Here is a 19,770-nt window from a genome sequence, read left to right as displayed (position 1 = left end):
AGAGCAAGAACCAGCAATGTGCTGCTGATTATTTTTCCCTTCAGAGAAAACTGTTTGATGCCTGCAAGATTTGAAGCTTTCTTCCTTATGAAGCAGAAGACTGGCCTGTAACTGACACAAAACTTACTGTGAATGAGGATTTTTGGGTTTCTGCTCATAGAAGCAACTAAGGAAAAGTCCTGCATGACTTCATCTCATGTGTGCAGCAACAACTTGGAAGGATTTCTTTTCCTTTTTCTCCTCCCTCAGCTTTTTTTTCTTTTTTCAACCTGTTCTCTAAGTCCATAATCACCTGTGAATTTCACTCCTTTGCTGACAATGAATGCCACACACTTTGCATTTTCATTTCAGCCCATGCTGTTTAATGTCACTGAAGAAATCAATGACTCAATGCTGAACAGAAGTAGCGATGGATTTTGTGAGCAGGTCTTCATAAAAGCCGAAGTCTTCTTGACTTTAGGGATCATCAGCCTCCTGGAAAACATCCTTGTAATTCTTGCAGTGCTGAAGAATGGAAACCTACATTCTCCCATGTATTTCTTCCTTTGTAGCTTGGCTGTTGCAGATATGTTAGTGAGCATGTCAAATGCCTTGGAGACTATCATGATCTCAATCCTAAGCAACGGCTATTTGATAATTGATGACCACTTTATTCAGCATATGGACAACGTTTTTGACTCAATGATTTGTATTTCTTTGGTAGCCTCAATTTGCAGCCTCTTGGTTATAGCCATTGACAGGTACATAACTATTTTCTATGCTCTCCGTTACCACAGTATCATGACTGTGAAGAAAGCTTTAACACTGATTGTGGTCATTTGGATTGCTTGTATAATCTGTGGCATCATTTTCATTGCCTACTCAGAAAGCAAAACTGTCATTATCTGTCTCATCACCATGTTCTTTACAATGCTCTTTCTCATGGCTTCCCTTTATATCCACATGTTCTTGTTTGCACGCCTGCATGTTAAGCGCATTGCAGCCCTCCCTGTTGATGGGGTGCCCTACCAGCGCACCTGCATGAAGGGAGCCATCACCATCACTATACTACTTGGTGTCTTCATTGTTTGCTGGGCACCTTTCTTCCTTCACCTCATTCTCATAATTTCCTGCCCAATGAATCCATATTGTGTCTGCTACACTTCACATTTCAATACCTATCTTGTCTTGATAATGTGCAACTCAGTAATTGATCCACTCATTTATGCTTTCCGGAGCATGGAGATGAGAAAGACTTTCAAAGAAATAGTGTGTTGCTGTTATGGCATAAATATGGGACAGTGCATGCTGTAAACATCTGGCTCTGTGTTGAGAAGAGACAGAGGATACACACAACAGGAGTATGAATATACACATGCATCTTGATATGTATCTGTATACATTGATACTTCCAGCTTAAAAGCATTGTTTGAAGTAAAGGCATAGGAAAAAACAAAAAAACTACTAAATACATTGAGTCTTACTTTTCGAAATGAAAGCCAGATTCGACTAAGTTATTTAAAGCTATTTAAATAACAGAAGACAATCCAAAGTAGCTTACAAAATAGTTTAAGAAACTTCCCTGAAAGGGAATAGTACCTTATAGAGATTGAAATAATATTCTCTCTGCCCTTCATTTGTATCTGTAGCTTTATCTCTCTGCTATTATGAGTATCACTGTTTTCTAAAAGATTCCATTAGGAACCTCTGTGGAAAGCTATTCACTTGCAATACAAATCAAAACAACAACAGGTAACAGCATTGCTTTATACTTATGCCACTGCCTCCACCTTTTATTAAAAGGCTGGCCCAATTCACTCAGAATGTATGTACTTGTAAAAAACCTCTATTTGTTAGTGTTCTGTATTCTGGAACATGTTTTGCCATGATATTCAGGTTATATTGTAATTGGCTTTAATTGCATGTGATGTTCTACTTATTTATCTTTTTATATGACAATGATTCATACTGTGCTTTGCCTTTAAGCAAAAGGTAATGATCTGTTGAATAAAGCAATCTGAAGGTATCACTGAGAATCATGTTTACTTCTGTCAGACGACTATGCCATGTCAAACCACCTAATGGTCTGGATCACAAAACTAGAAATAAAGTGTAACAGAGCTCAAAACCCATCTAATTTTGCAGGACTGCACTCTAAGGAAATGCCACTGCAATCCTTTGCAGTGATCACTTTGTCCCACGACAGATCTTAACACTTCACTGGCATTCAGCCATCCTTAGTTCTCAGGGACAGGGCTGAGGCTCAAGTCAGGACCCAAAGAGACACACAAAGACTGAGACATTAGCAGAAGCCCCCCAAAGAGTATAATTTTCCCGGCAGCACACCCTGTAGATATGGTACATAGGGTAGAACAGAGATATCACAGCGACATACACTATTACAGGGAAGCAGTCATCAACGAATGCTGGTATCCTAGAGCAACATTTATATTTGCTCAGAATCTGCCCTGTTTGTAAGCTAAAATACAATCCGTTTGTAGGAAGAAATATTTCTTCCTTGGTAAGATACATGCAGTTTCCCCTAGCTAGTATGAGAAATGGCAGAGTGAGATAATAGCCTTTTCATCAAAAGGTGTCGTTTGTATAGATTTATTGATTCAGTATTTCGGCAAGAAAATTAGGCAGTTCATGAACACTGTAGGATTAACATTTGCTCAAAGACTTGTAAGAATATCCTCCTATGTTCAGACAAATATTTGAATTTCCAGGAGTATGCAACTCAACACAATAAATCTGCAAATTGCAGCCAGATTTGCATATTTCTATAATATTCACCACTATGCATGCAATTTTCCCATCAATTATTGTCTAAATGTTTTATAAATGAAAGTGGCCTAATGGATAATAGCAAAATCCAGGCAAAGAATTCTGCAGTCAACGAAGGTCATCAGTAATGTCATTAGTACAAATACCTTCATTACCTCTTCACAGCTATTAATGTGCTTCTATTTATTGAAGCTTGGACTGGGACAAAGGTTAGCTTCTTATTTTGGTATCTATACCTAAACCATTACAGTGATTTTTAAAGTTCACTCACAAAGGAATAAAGCTTCAATACACTGGAATCCCTTTTTGCTGGGCAACACATCCCAATCTATATTCCACACCTCCGAGACAGTATGAGAGAAACATGGTAGACTGGGAACTGCATGGTTACAGCAGATGCAACAGTTCCAGAACAGCTTTTTTCTTCCTCCTTCCACCATCCAAGAGCAGAAGTAAGCTGCACTCAGAGCAATTGACGTAAGATGGTCCCTTCTGAATAAGGTATAAAAATCTGGACAACGTACAGGCTACAGGGTGCAGAGCAGGGGCTCACATAAGCTTGTATCAGCAATCTGAATGTAAGCTCCAGATATCACTGCAAATGTTGCTACCAAGTCACAACAGGGCTCTGTGGTGTTCTCTCCTCAGAAGAGCTCTGAGTGCAGGCATGAACTTAGTGTTTTATCACTATGAAGAGAAAAAGTGTTTCTTTTTTCTTTTTTCCCCAGATTTCTACACATAATTAGTTACAGAATCTGTTGAAATAAAATCAGATGGTGCACACATAAGTTACTGAATAGTCTTTTTGACTATTGAATCAGTTAACGAGTTAGGAAAATATGATGTTCTCGGAGTTTCAATTCATCGTTTCCTCATCTCGTCTCAAATAATATTAAACTTGTTTATATTAGATGTCTACCACCCTTGACTAGTGTCTACCACCCTAGTGACACACTAGTGTAGTGTCACTAGGAGCTGACATGTCACCAGGTAAAGATTTTTTGTCTTGTATTAAAATAACCTTCTTTGCTAGATGACAAAACACTGTGCCAGATGCACTTATGAGGCTTATTTTTTCCAAAGGACATCATATAAAAGAGACAATGGAACATTTGCCTCCATGAAGTTCTGCTAACAATAAATTTATATCATTTTAACCAGAATTGATGGGCAGTTGTCCTAACTTGTGGTGAGTCCAAAAGGACGGAAAGAAGAAACCTTCAGGAGACACATAAAAACTTTATCATGTATTGTTGGCTTATTATTTTCCATACCCGAATCTAAGAGAGGTGAAATTATTGACAGTCCAAATATACAAGAAATATTCAAAATCAAATTATTATCTGAAAAGCAATATATGAAGAGATATGAATATTGTACCAGGCATTTCTGCTTTGCTTTGCTTAAGGAAAACTAAAGTTTGAGGCTTTGTTTTTCCCTTGTTACTGGCTTACAGACCAGAATGCTACTTAATAGCATGAGCAGAAGTATTTATGCATACTTGCTAGTTGTTGTTCCCCTCCTAAATGAACATGATTTCTTATTTAGCCACCAAAACACACTGCTGTTTTCATCTTTTATGGTTCTGTAAAGCTTAAGGAAGTGACCAGAAAAGATGCACTGGACCATTACTTAATGTCAAATACTGAAGTTAGCACAGTTGTCGGGGGGATGTTTAGTTCAGGGGACAGTGTTTTCCAGACAAGAGACAGCAGAATTTTGAGGGATAAGCTCTATGAGACAGTTTTTTCTTTTTTGTTTTTTTAAATGCTCTCCCTTTGGTAGTTCTACTTAATTAAAAATTATTCTGAGATGCTGAGGTAATATTTTACCTCTAAAGTTACAGGTAGTCCCAATTTGTTTCATAATCCGAATCAGAAAAGGCAAATAGCTTCCTAGGCATATGCACAAATATTGCTGTTTAGAAAATTATTTCATTGATATACTACCCACGTGGTTTATTTGGAGCTGGTAAATCAGAACATGTAACAAAATTTTTCAACATTATTTTTCTTTCATTAACACAGCTCTGTAGAGATCAAACCCACCAATTCTGTTAAACAAAAAGTAATTTCTGTAGGGGAGGAAAAGTCTAGAAATCAGCTCTATCTTACTGAGAAATTGTCATTGCAAAGTATATATTTTTTTAAAAAAATATTGCTTAGCATGGCCATGTTACTGTAACAAATCAATTTTCAAAAAACTTGTTTATACTGTGAACCAAAAGCAGCTTGCCCTTTGCGTCAGCACCTCTGCAATCAGACCCACAATTGGCTATACATTCATGGTACCTAAGTAGCTAAAATGTGTAATTTCACATGCTACGATCAGTAGCTCACAGTACAAAAATGCTGTTTCTTAAGAACTTACCCTCATCATGAGTTACATAAGTATATTTACATCTGTATCTGTGCATTTATACATATATATGTACAAGACATACATTCATTTTCTTTGAATGAGCCACTGACAACTGGAATTAACTGGTTTTCACAGCCATGTTTGTTCTTTGCATTTGTTATTTGTTTGTGTTCTTTTTATAAGAAGCAATCCCTGTTCTGCTGCCTGTCTTACATCTAGCTAGTTTGAATTAAAATGTGAAAAATAAATGAGAGACACAGATTTGCCACAGGCATTTTAAGACAAACTGGCACAAATCATCTTAAAATTTACTTAGGAAGATTAACACTACCTACTTCTTGTGGGAAGCTTAAATCTCATTGATTCTCTTCTAGACTCTGTCAACATAATCAAACTTTTTTCAATTTTTATCATTCTTTTTTGTAGAGCTACAAAATGCAACTCTTCTATGGGAGAAATTGGAAAACACCTTTTTTTGTGGCCAAATTTATTCCGATTGTGGGAACATTGAGTTCTGGAAAAGTATAGGATTTTAACCATAAGCACCACAAAATGTGGACTGGTGAGTGTCCCATGAGCAAATCCAGCCAAAGGGTCATTGCAAATATGAATCAGCATTTCTGAAGAGCTCAAAATCCTGTTTTGAAATAACAAAAGTGACAAGCATTTCAAGCAGCTCGGTACTGCAGTTTACGCTCAGCAGGGTGACGTGTGCAAGTCAGAGAGTATGATCTGGCGTTTGGTACGCCTTCTCTAACTGGCCAGAAGTGATTATAGAAAAAACAATATTGCTAGTGGTTCCTTGACATTCATGCTAATAAACTGTGGAAGGAAATCAAGCATTAGGAAGCAAAACAACACATAATTGCCATAGACAAGTACTGCAAAACAACCAATTTATCTGTGATTCAAATGAAAAATTACTATTACCCTGCCTTGATTTCCTATATTCTTTATCAAAACCCGTTATTAATCATATTCCCAGTCCAGACCCTAGAAATTACACAGTTTAATATTCTTAGCAGGAAGTGGGCATATTGACATAATAACCAAAATGTGTATTTTTTTTTAATAATTGCTTCCTTTCAAGGGAGGAAGGTTATAATCTTGAATTCAACTTTAACAAAAAACTCAGGTTTAAACAGTTAGATATCACCATGGGAACGGTCAAGTGGAAAAAATAATCATTGGATGCACCTATATATTAAATGACAATTAGAGAAGTTTCTTATTAAAACAAAACACAAATAGCTTTCTTGACACCATATTGTAAGATATTGGCAGGTCTTTTTCTGTACTCTGCATAAGGATATGCTTCAAGCCCTGACTCATTACACTGGCCAACTTCAGACCTCCAAATGACCTTCAACAACAGTAACAGAAAAAAATTGATAATGCCACCTAATCCCAATAGGGTGAATTACTAATTGAGGGAACCATTAGGATTTTGCATAATGATAAAAAATTTTTTATGGATTATTATCATTGTCAATGCTTTTGTACCTGGCTGTCAGGGGCCTCTCCTTCATATTGCCAAAGAACAAGGTAGTTCTTATTCAACAGCAGGAGTGGGACCACCTAGAAGACACCAGAGCAGTACAGGTGGCCCACTCCCTTAAAGACTCCTCTGAATTTGGTTGATAAAATGCAAGTATCTACAACCACTTTCTCAGAATAAATCTAAACTGCCTGCAGTTGATCCCAAGTATGTTGAAGGAAGTGATCATGGAGAATAAATGAGAGCAAAGACATCTTCAGTGCAACAGCTTTTCTTACACCCATCAATAGTCTACAATCACTGGAAAAGAGCTTTGTCCCAGCACTGTCAGCAGCAAGAGGTAATTGAAGGACATAATATAGCAGTGTTGTCAAGGAAAACTTGTCTTCAGGTAACTGCTGAGGAGCATAAATACATTCATTCTGGTTATGCTGACACAGTCAGCCAAGCACAGACCAAGAGGACTTCTCACTGACCACTGCTGAGGATGCTTTTATTGGAATGTAACTCACTAAAGAACATTTCTGGTTTTCTACAGTCCCAGAAAAACTTTATTTGGAGATTCCACCTGCAGCCAGATTGCAGAGTTCATTACCAGCATGTAGGAAATAAAGAGAACTCAGAAAAGAAAAATCATTTGTGTAGGTTATGTTTTCCTTATAGCAGCTTTAAGTGAGGCACTGCAATAATCGTGTTAACACTAGACATGGGTAAATATTTAAAACCATTTAGTTTTGTGGCACAGCACAATTGACCTGTACAATAAGAAAATCGGGTGGATGCTCAAAGTGCACAGTAAAGTAATATGCACTGAAGACATTCCAGCGACCTTGTCCAAACTGTGCCCGAGTTCGGTTTTGGTGGAACTCTGGAATGAGTTTGGAAATATTTTGCAAACTGCACCTAGGCAGTATATGAGTCATTCTTTACCAAAGAAAAGGAGAGGTGGCTATGTGTTTCCTATTTCCTGAAATCCTTCTAGTTTCTCTTGCATCAGCAGACACTTGACCTGAAATAAATAGCTTTGTGGCTTTGTCACTTACGTGAGTCCCACCTTTTAAAGACTTAGGGAACATGGAGGAGTCTTTGTTGTTGTTTTCCAGCGACATACCCCATCAGCATAAAGTGACACTATAGGGTAAAAGTCAAAAGCTAGGCCTTCCCCATGTCCTTTAGATGAATGGAAACATTTCAGAAAATTCCACTTTTTGTTTCCTCTCCTGATGGTGTAGAGTTTATGGCAGACTGCAATCTAAGCCACCTGCAGTAACCATTTAATGCTTTAATTTTTTTCCATTATATGTAATTTGAGACTCCTGGACAGGGAATTAGGGAGTGCATGGATAACCAACTTAGCTAAAAAGCCCAGTACATAGTTCAGTGCATTTAACATTAGTTTGGATTTATAGTTTTTTAACCAGATCCTAAAAGATCAAAGAGTACTTCTCTTTTAAAATAATTTAAGTACCACAATAGTCTCAAAATTCCCATTGCAATGGAGAAACTCTGAAGCAGGTTTCTTTCCTAGCATCAATGCAATTATAGTTGCCCCAATAGTGCAACAGCAAGTGCAGGGCAAAGAATGTGGACTTTTGTGTCGTGCCCATTTGAAATCAAGGTCAAGTTATGAGGCTCTTTCTCCTTCTAAAATCCTCAGGGAATTAGAACTTTCTATGAGAAAAGTGAAGTAAGAAAAGAGAGACTTCTTAATCATCTGATGCTCTACCCTGTGCCACACACAGAGATAAAAGTCTTAAGACGTTATAGCATCCACGTGGCACAGTGCAACATACGTACACATCATCTGGGCACACACCTACTCCAGTTTTCCTTCAAGATGGTTCTGCATCCAGGATGCTGGCTCCAGCAGGCAAGATATCAAAACTTGTACGTCATGTAGGAAAATTAGGTCCCTAAACAGGTCTGTAGATTCTCCTAGAGGAGCCCTGTAATTTCTAAACTCACACAGAAATGAGAAGACCATCCTTTTTACTTACTGAGAATGACCAGTCCTGCTAAAAGCAAAAAGTTATGGCCCAGTTAGAAAAATGAAGTAATACACAAAGATACAACACTCCCATAGCTCATAAAGCAATATTCTGTGTCCTCATTCTGAGCATAATATGGGATCCATGTGAGTTGCCTAAAATGCCTTTTTTCCAACTTGCCAGAGCATCCCACAGTCATTCTCTTTGCAATATAATTGATTGCTTAGCTGCAGTTGATGTTCAGCTTTTATGTGCTGTCCCCCGGCTGCTGCAGCTTTCTCTTTTCCCCACAGAGCATCCTGAATTAAATTAACTCTGCATTGTAACCAGACTGCAAAAACGGGGAGGTCAAGCTAGTGCACAGCTTCAAGCATTCAAGCAAGAGAAGCCAGGAAAAAACCTGGTTTGTCTGGAGAATGGTGATGCAGTAGGCATGGGTCCTCCTGTGGGAGAAGACAGCCTACCACCACAGAACATACAGGAAACACTGGTTACCAACTAGCAAAACATCAGTCTCAGGAAATGTGTCATAACGGAAAATAAAAATCTTTGGAAAAGATCTTTTCCAAATTTAGTAAGGTCCTACTGGAAGAAGGCAGTTAATTAGCGTGGCTGTAACCACAAGCAAGTTTAAGTCTGCTATCTCAACCTATGTACTGGACTTCTATTTATTACCCAAACCCTTAACTAACCCATTTATTGAGTGCAAAGCTGAACTGCTTTGCATTAATTCACATTAACTTCTTGAGTAATGGCCAAACACTCCTGAAGCAGTAAATAATTAGAATCATAGAACCTACTTCCCTCATGTGGCACCAGGGGAGGTTTAGATTGGATATCAAGAAAAACAGGCTAACCAGGAAGCGGTGGAGTCCCGATCACTGGAAGTATTTAAAAACATGTAGTTTGGGGACACACTTTAGTGGTAGATTTGACAGTGCTGGGTTAATAGTTGGACTCGATAGTCTTAAAGGTCTTTTCCAACTTAAGTGACTCTATGACTTTATGATCTACAGAATATGATGTTTACAAGGGGTATTCTAAAAAGCAGTAAAAGCAATCCCGCGTATTTTTGAAGAGCAGGGAGAATAGAGGAGAAATAAATTCATCAGACCAAAGATGAACTTACCATACACGTAAACTTCACAATATGATCATCACATAATATTCATCACAAAGGAAAAAATAATTAAGCCAATGCGCATATCAGATTCTGAATCAAGCAATTTTGCTGGACTAAGCCTAGAATAAAAATGATCTTGTCTGTGTGTGATTAAAGGTTACTGCTCTTACAATTCAAATGGAAAAATGTATTCATCAAAAACATATCTATTAGCTTCACAAAAGTAAGCACTCTGTGAATTTAAAGAAGTTTCCTAGGAACAGGTAATGCTGAAGGCTTACCCAGAAACTAGGAAGCTGCCAATTTTCAGAAAAAATTACTCAATTTGCTAGCAAATATGTCTTCCTCCAGTGCTTTGGAAGAGAGGCTTGGTTGTTGTCACTCACTGATGTCTATTTTTGCAGCTCTATATACTTAGGTGTTTTTAATTTTCTGGTAACTTCTTTTGATATAATTTTAAAAACTCTATTATTTCATACAGCGACCCATTGTAAGTCAATCTCCAACATAATGTACTATTATTTTATACATTTTTTTTTGTGTCAAAAGCATTTCAATAAAGCTCTAGAGCACTGACAAAGAAAATACACTGTGTTGCGCATCACCATGGTAATGCTTCAGACAATAGCTTTGATTTGGGGTCAGAAAGACCAAACATAACAGATTGAAAGCACAGAATTCACCTTGATACAACCTAAACTATCATGGTCTATCATGTTCCCTTTTTTGAAATGTGCACAAAAAAGCAAGATTCAGTCAAGAAGAATGCTTAAAGGGATTTAGACCTTGAGTAAACAGGACACATTCAGAAAGTCCAGGAGTGGGATAAGGTTCAGTTTCCCAGAGCCAAATTCTTATGGAACATATGTTGCTTCATGTATTAGGCCTTCACTTAATCCTCAAGCTATGTAAGTGGACTACTTTAAGTGATTATAGTAAAATCTATCACTACAGCTAAGTAAACTGAGGTAACAGAAGTTAAACATTTCTCTCAAGACAGTGAAAACTGGGTAAGAACTTTCATTCATAAACCTGTGTACTCCCTGTAGACAGCCGTGCCCTAAGCATTGCCATACTACAAGAGAACAACTTAGATGCATGGACCTGGCACAGTACCCGCACCAGCTTCGTGCTGTTTTAGTTAGTGAAGCCTCGACCCAGAGCTGGGATAAATAGATCACCAGGCATACAGGCAGCTTTGGGTCGTGCCAGCTCAGAGGAGCCTGGTGCAAATGATCCTATAGTCACAGTTATAACCAGAGATACTTCACGTCTATCTGTTCTTAACAATGTTGACATCCCACACATACACGGAGAATAGTTTTGGGACTGGATCTCTTGTAGGGCTGCCAGTCTCGAAACCCAGTCTCAAGGACAAAGCCAAGCCTTTATTCTTTAATTATTATCTAACAATATGGCAAATTTTCAGAGTACATTATTTGAATGGGTACAATCTCAAAAGGCAAATACAAACAACAAAAGTAAATAGTGTACTGTCACCGAATTGGGGATCAAATTAGGCACTTCATTTTGAGAAGTGCTTATGATACATGTTTTAATTCACTGTAAATCCACACAGGTTTATGATTTATTTTGTTTTCCTGTGCTGGTGTTTCTAGTCTCATTAGCTGTAACTCAGAATTGGATGATTTACTGTCTTTACTATGGAGCTATCCATACCTCAAGAAAGCTGCCTAGCCTTTATTTGCTACTCCATCTGTAAAAGAAGGTTAAGATTTTACCCATCTTTGAAGAGAGTTTTCAGAATTACAGGTGGAAAGGCTATTAAATGTTGATAATTAGTACAGTTATGGGAGACGGCTGTGAAATGGCTCTTGTTTTTTGTGAAAGTCATCTTCCTCCCTTAGAAAATAACATGTTATATTTGAAACTTTTGTTGTTCAGTTTAAACAAAGAGTCTTGTACAATTTCCTTAATATCCATCACCCTTTCCTCTCAGTCGCACTAGTGAGCTTCTCCACCTGGTGGAATAGAAGAGAGTGGCAACTATGGATGGCGGTAGTACAAGAAAGCTGGGCTTTTTCTTTTTAACATCAAAGATTTGACAGAGAAAAATTACACCATTATTATCACAAGTTGTTTGTCTGGCTATGTTCCAAATTGAGGAAACCACATCATAAAAAACCAGTGTGTCTTGCAGACCTCACATTAAGGAATTAATTTAGTCTTGCTGCCAAATTACCTATGCAATTATATAGTAATACATCATGTCGTAAAGGACTACAATGCCCAAGCCACAACATGACTGTTTATAACAGCCAGGGCCTACCCAGAGAGGTGTAGTTGAAGAAGTGACAAGAATGGGTAAAGAGAATGAAAACATAGCTGCTAAATGACTCACTGCTGCAGTCAGTATGTGCACAGAACATAGCAACAAAGTAGGTGCTTTGGTAGAAGGGGTTAGTTGAGAAGTTTTGGGGTTTTTTTGTTTTGTTGTAGATGGTTGTTTTTTAAATCACAGATTATTTCTAAAAAGGAAAGCACAAAAACAAACTAACCAACTGTTGGTGGGGTCAGAGTGGGTGGAAGAAATCCAGAGATTATTTCTTTCTTCTTCCCCCATCTGTAAAGGTAACTTCACCCCTTGATTCAATCAAACAGTCATCATTTCAAGCTTAGTAAAACTCCTTCCTTCGCTCTCCATGGCCATTGACTAGTTTCTTTTCATGGGAAAGATCCCACTTCAAAACAGCTTCTGATTCACCAATGCCATGTCCAGGGCACCGAAACTCAAGTTGCCTGTTGTTCTGTTGGTAATCAAGGAGTTACTGGCACAAACTTCCCTCTAGTTAGTCATACAAGTGATTTTTAAACAGACCTGGCATTCTGCTGAGGTCAGGTTTGTCATCACAAGTGTACACAAGTACAGGCAGCACAGAGAATGGAAGAAACATTAAAAAAAGGAGGATGTGGAGGAGCCAGGGAGTCATCATTCAACAGTTATATCCCACTTGTGTGTTCTTTTACGGCTGCTTAAATTAAAACTTGGTAAACGTATGAAGTGAGAAGAATCTTCCGCTTATGTTATTTTGGTAGTGGGATAATTACCCTTAAAGAGCTAGTGGAAGTTTTCATCAATGCAAGATGAAAATCAAACTCTATTAATAGACAAAGGAACAACTGATCTACAAGTGAGACAATGGATAATTCATTAGTAATATTTAACTTCAGCTTAAGGGCAATTCAAATACAGAATACATAAAAGAGATGTCAAGTCAGAAAAAAAAAATTACATTAAAAATAATCACTGGTTCTTCCAAAAACTTACAAATTTTCTCATTAATTAATTCCTTTATAAGTTAAAACCCTCAAGCCCTAAATGTGAAGTTCTCTCTTCTCCTTGGTTTATTGAATGTTAAAACCACAGAGATTTTACAAAACTTCTAACTTCTTTGATTCTAAAATCAAATATCAGAAGATGCCATTTTAATCAGGATAGAACTGATGAAACAAAACCAAAATTTAAAATCAGCAGATGTCAAGCCACGTTAAGTGAGCATCAGCTCATTTTTAATATTAAAACATGTCCAAGAAATGTTAATGGGACTTCCTTACATAGTCACCCAAAAACCCCACAATATTCATGATATTCATGAGTGAATTCTCGGTCCAGCCAGGTGATGGTGCTCAATGCAGAACAGGTCAAACAAGCAGGCAGGGGATGCTGCCTGCGTGGCTGGGATCATGGATGGAAGCTGGCACTGCGAAAGCTACACCTCTGCAATGGCAGTCCTGAACCTGCGCCCTCTAATGCCTAGGGAAAACATCCTATTCCAAGAGAAAGAGCTGTAAGAGGATGGGTTATTATAAACTCAAGACTATTTCTTTCCAGTCTCACATGTGCAAAGTTGCTTGTAAGTGGCTCAGAAAACGTATTAGCTAAGTTATTGATCTGGAGTCTATCAGCTCCTAAAACTCAGTGTCTGCCAACAGTGTGTGAGAAACTCTATTCAGGCATCACAGCTGGATGATGTTGTCTCAAGGAGTAAAAGACAGATGAGCTGGTTCATAATTAACATTCCAAGTTTCTATTAGTTTCAACATATTCAGCACTGATGCAAAAGATGATATTGCACTGGAGCAAAAGTGAACCAGTTCAAAATGATATCAACAAGGCATCTTTCAGATCTTGTTAAATTAAACATTTACATTTTCTGCTAAACACTATTTTCTGGCAACCTATAACAAGATTATGCTTCTCAGATCGATTTGGCCACCTGTTCCCACCACACAAAGCTGGTTTGCCCTCTTGTTTGTTCATTGTTGGTTTACATGCCAGTTTGTTATTCTAGGGTAACTGTGAGTGCTGAATACTCTGGTTTGTTACTCCAGTGCCATGGCCTCAACTTCAAAAAAGACCAAAGAGTTTATCTTTTCTTTTCCTCCTAAATTTCTGACTTTACACTGATAATAAAAAGGAAGGAAATAATCTAAATTAAGCCTGAGCTCTTTCTTTTCACTGAGAATTAAATACAAATATTAAATACTATCTTAGGAATGACAGCAGTGTCTATCAATACAGTTCCGCCACACATAAAGTGAAAATAGAGCAGAATTAGAAATGCTCATATAAATTCTGTCTGCAAAGTGTTCACCTGTCACAAGTACTTATAAACACCTCCTCCCTAACAAAAGCAGAATTAAACATCTTTTTGTACCATTGTGATAGTGTGTGAACTGCTTCACACTATCTTTTTGGTTCAATTTCGTAATAAATCTAAAGATTCATTTTTCTATCATTCTTTAAATAGCTTTTAATGCTATTCCCATGGAAACTGTTTACAACCAGCTGCCTAATGTTTGTGGGTTCAAGCATTTTCCAGGTACAACTCTGCATCCCATAGGCTGCATCAAAAACCTGAATTCAACCATTACCAGCAACTGGTAAACACTGGTATTCATTTACTTCTTAGTCAGTAAGAAACAGAGCTGCTTAACATAGTAAGTGTTTAGCAGACAGTGTATATTGTTAGATCTTTCTCTCCAGTGTAATTACGTTGCCTGCCCTACTGTGAGAGGCACATGAAGGCTCTTCTAATAATAGGCAAAATTAGGTTTTATAACCACAAAGATGAGAAATAGCTTATTTTCAAACCAGAAAAATTCAGTTCCACTTTGGCAGCAGAGCAGCTTCCCCAAAACCATAGTCCCTTGGTTTTCTGCAATACACACACATCGCATCCATTAAAAATCCAATACTTCACAAACAACTAAGAACAAAGCAGGTGTTGATAGTTTCTGATTACTAGCAAAACTGTCAAGATTCTCAAAGGTTCAATATGTCTGACCCCCAATTAGAAGCAAAATGGTCTGCCAGTTTATTATTTTTCTTAAGTATCTATTTCTAGAAGGCAGGAAGCTTATTAGTATATGGGGATGATGTATCATGGAAGCCTCTGAGGGTTTCAACAGGCCTGAATCTCCTGTTATGGCAGAATGGTAATTGAGGTGCAGATCACTCATTGATTTATGGCAGTTTTATACTACTGCAAACACTATTCACTTCACTGAATTGCATCCAGTGTTATCAGGTTGAGTTTCTTTAAGGAGTTTTTGTAATTAGGTTATATTTTAAAACTCAGTCAGGCTTCTGGAATAAGAAAATCTGTTCATAGACAGCTTTTCCTCTAACCTTCCTCTTTCTTTATAGTTTTGGGGTTTGTTTGTTCCTTTTTTCTTTGAATTTAAAAACTTTCTTGTACAATATCCAAGATCTTTACTGTTTTCAATTTTTCAGCTCTCCTTTTTGATTCCCTGTTTAAATTCACATTGCTGGACCTCCTTCTCTCCCATTTTACAAACTGGGTTTACAACAGCGTAACTAAGAATTGCCTTAGTAAGCTCAAAAGAGAAGTAGTCTATAATAAACAGATAAACTTGCTAAATCCATGAATAAATAAGTGAATCCTCATGTACTATCCCATAGGACAACAAATAGGAATGTCTTATTCATTATTAGAAAGAAATAATGCATAATGGGAAGTAATAGAGCGGAATGGCTTTCCTCGCTCTTTCTCTAGTGCTAAGGGTACCTTCTTAGCCCTCCATCCTCTAAACTTGCTACTGTAGCAGATTTTATACCGTGATTCTCAAAAGCATATTTTGGCAACTGGCTGCACATCTGAGAACAAGAACTTTCTGCAGCAGTAAAAAAACATTCAGCAATTTAGTTTGTATCTCTCCACATTTTCAGTAGACATGCTCCAAGTTTTATTAGAAGCCAGATAACCACATTTGCTTGGCTTTGGGCCCGAAATAATATAGCTGTTTTCTCAGCAGAGCTCATTAGCTCAGCACAGAAGAGTTACATGGCTTCTGGTTATCTTGGAGCCCATGCAGCTTGGACTTCTCTCAGTAAAATGTGCTGTAGGCCTCCTCAATGGAAAAAAACCCACTCTGTTTTCTGCACCCACACAGGATGAGGTGCAGCATGCCTTTTTCCTAAAGAGAACTAGAGAGTGATGAATGAGGACTGGCTGGGGACTGTTACATTTCCCTAATAGAACTCTTCAGTGGCCAACAAGCTCTACACCCTCTTCGTTCCAGGGCAGCTACATACCTACTATTGAACACTTTGGTTTAAACCAAACAATGTCATCACTGCATTGCACAAGCCAGCTTCCAAACCCAACCCTGCTGTAAAAAGTCAGCAGTGCCATCCATTGACTAAACTTTGTAAGGCATGTGCTTGACGGGAGAAATATCTATCAGTAAAAAAGCAGCATCCTTCTTGCTGCCTTCTTGCTATTTCAGATAATTTCCCAAATAAAGTCTTTATAGATTGGTCTCTGGTCCCAAACAAGTTCCTACAATATCTGCTCTCAAGCAACATCTGCCAGACATGTCAAAAGACTTCACTCATGCAGACAGAATATCTGCAGTCACAGTTGCTGGCTCGTGATGGATGGGTGCTTCTGCCAGCTAACTAGTGTCACAAGAACATGACAAGTCTCAGGGTGACAATATGCCCAAAGCCAAAGAACCGTCTCTTTTCTCCTACTGAGATCATATAACAAGCACCATCATAATGCAAATCAGAACCAGGTAAGATCACAAAGCTGACAACCCTTTACAAAATGACCCTGTTTAAAGTGGTCCTACTTTACTAAATCAGACTCAAAAATATGACATAAATCTTTTATAAGTGATAGGTTAGATGCTTTAAACGAATAGTCCCCATTGTTACAGATAGTTAGAAAGGTCAGCAGACCAAAAGGCTGCAGTTGTGGTTCAAACCCAGCCGGCAATCCCGGAAGCACACAGCCGCTCGCTCACTCCCCACCCCGTCCTTCCTCCCCCTGCTCCCGGAGGGATGGGGAGGAGAATCAGAGGAATGTAACTCCCACGGGTTGAGATAAGAGCAGTTCAGTAACTAAGGTATAATACAAACCACTGCTGCTATCAATAATAATGATAAGGGAAATAACAAGGGGAGAGGACACAACCGCTCACCACCCGAGCAGAGTAGAGGGGCAGGATCACCTCCTTCAACCTGCTGGTCCCGCTTCTTTTGCTGCAGCCCAGGATACGGTTGGTTTCTGGGCTCAAGCACACACTGAAGCTGGCTCATGTCAAGCTTCTCATCAGCCAGAATCCCCAAGTCCTTCTCTGCAGGGCTGCTCTGAATCTCTTCTCCGCCCAGCCTGTAGCTGTGCCTGAGACTGCCCTGACCCAGGTGTAGGACCTTGCACTTGTCTTGGTTAAACTTCATGAGGTTGGCATCGGCCACCTCACAAGTTTGTCCAGGTCCCTCTGGATGCATCCCTTCCCTCCAGCGTGTCAACAGGGCCACACAGCTTGGTGTCATCAGCAAACTTGCTGAGGGTGCATCAATCCCACTGTCCATGTTGCCGACAAAGATGTTGAACAAGACAGGTCCCAACACTGATCCCTGAGGGACACCAGTAGTTTCTGTTTTCCAACTGGACATTAAGCCATTTACCACAATTCTTTGCGTTCCCAGAAGGTTGTTTTTTCCCTTATGGCCAGTCATATCAGAACCTGTTTTTCAAACTAAAGGTTTATAATCAAAAAGCCTCAAGGTAAACTCACTTGCACATACTGAGTATGGCCGGGTGCATTACTCACTTTAGAAGGATGTTTCCCAGCACAGCAGAATAACCACCTGAAAGATGTGGGAACAATTTCCAGTAACCTCATACAAATAGGGGCTAATGACTGTGTTTAGTAATTCACATCAGCCTTTTCTGAGAACACTGCAGACTGAATATTGCATTGCACTGAGTCGTTTGGCCAGAATCTCATTATGGCATTATGCAGTGAGAGGTAGAAAAGAGGGAATCTGGCCTTGGCTGTTACTTGTTCTGTCTAAATTGGCTTACAATTTGTTTTATAGCAATACTGGCAGGGAGCAAAGGGCAGGAAAAGCTGCACTTGAAAATCTGAGTCATGGACCTCTACAGCAGAATGTTATCAACTATTTACATTGCTTTTATGCCTCAAGGGGAAGAGGACAACTGGCTTTTTCATTTGTGAAAATAATTTGAAATTGCTGACATTTAGAAAAACAAACATAAAACATGTCTCTTGCCTATTTTTTCCTAAATTCTCATGAAGCCAATTATGATCAGCACGCAATTCACTCAAAAAATAAATCTAAAGGAGTCTGTAGAGATTTGAAGTGCCATGGGAATCAGAAGTGCAAAATAGCTTGAGGAGGCAAAGCTTCTGAATTTGTCCCCCTAGTTTCTGACTTCACAAAAAACTTTACCTATTTTAATAGCAGCGGATATTAAAAAGAATTCACTAAACATCATTTACTATCCCTTTCTGTGTTATATTCATCAGCAGAAGGCATTGCACGTCTGCTGGGCTAGCTGACTTTATCTGGTTTAAAAGTTTGATAGCTTTTTTCCAGAGGTACAGGTCTGAAGCAGACACCTTTCCTCAGAGTGGGCTGCACTGAATGATAAATTAAATAGCCATCTGAAATCTTAAATAAATGCCGAACCCAAGGTACCTGAATGAATTGTTTGCACTTCACTGCAAAATAAATATCAATCTAACAGTAGAAGATGGCAAATTCTTCACAGACATGAGGAATGGTAACTTTACTAAATACTCAAAAAGGTGACTTGAGTTAAATGGTAAAGCCTGGCTTTTCAAACTGTGAGTAGCTATGTGATAACATATGTTTCAAGGAACTAACAGTGGGTACAGGAACTATTGCTGCTTCAAATGTAACCCAGGTTAATAATTACCAAAAAGTGAGAACAGCCAGTGACATCCATGAAGTCAGTTGTATGCCCTCAGTGCAGCATTTTCACGCAGAGGCAGGGCAAGAGCTGTTTGGACATGGAGACTGAGTTACCCTGCATGTTAGGGTGAAACACATTAGTGGGTGTGTTAGAAGGGAAGCTGCTTCTGCTGCCACTCTCTTCAGTTTATCTGTTCTGTGAAAAAATAAACTTCTTGCTTTGCCACCTTCTTCCTTTTCCCACACCCGGCAGGAGACATTGGATGAGATTTTTCACTCACACACATCCAAATGGCTCTATATCACACCATCCAAATGAAAAAACATCTCATCAGATTATTGGAGAGGACTCATGTGGAGAGTAGAATTAATGCTGCTGATTTGTTGTGTCAACTAAGGCACCAGTATCCTGAAAAAATACACTTACTCCATGAAGAAGAGTGGGACCTTCACTGCTCAGAAGCAACAGTCTGCTCACACACATGCATGCCAAGGATGAGCACAAGAAATCAGCAGCAGATCACAAAAATACAAGCAATATGGATGTTTTCACTTCTATTTTTTTCTCTTTTTACTCCACAACCCTTTTTTCTCAACAAGAATGGGGGTGAAAGAGCAAGATCTGCTTAGTAATTGAAATTCATCTTTGTGCAGAGGCTCCCACGAGTCATCAATAAATCGAAAGATTAGCTTTTAGAAGGATTGGAGCTGAAGCTACACTTCCCCTTGCTCTGACAACCAAAGCTCTGAATGAAAGTTCCCATATCATCTCCAGGGACCTCAAATGAAACAGGGC

The 19,770-nt window shown here is 38.6% G+C and overlaps 1 protein-coding gene across 1 annotated transcript; it reads left to right on the top strand.

Moving 5' to 3' along the window:
- Positions 1 to 318: 318 nt before the first annotated feature.
- On the top strand, positions 319 to 1,293 carry MC3R (melanocortin 3 receptor). The gene has a single exon (XM_010010428.1). It carries the CDS (start codon positions 319 to 321, stop codon positions 1,291 to 1,293), a length of 975 nt encoding a protein of 324 aa, XP_010008730.1.
- Positions 1,294 to 19,770: the final 18,477 nt, after the last annotated feature.

This window comes from Nestor notabilis, unplaced genomic scaffold, assembly GCF_000696875.1.
Source record: "Nestor notabilis isolate BGI_N333 unplaced genomic scaffold, ASM69687v1 scaffold16092, whole genome shotgun sequence".
NCBI lineage: Eukaryota > Metazoa > Chordata > Aves > Psittaciformes > Psittacidae > Nestor > Nestor notabilis.
Note: the sequence above shows the minus strand (reverse complement) of the source record. Positions and strands in the feature narration are given on the sequence as shown.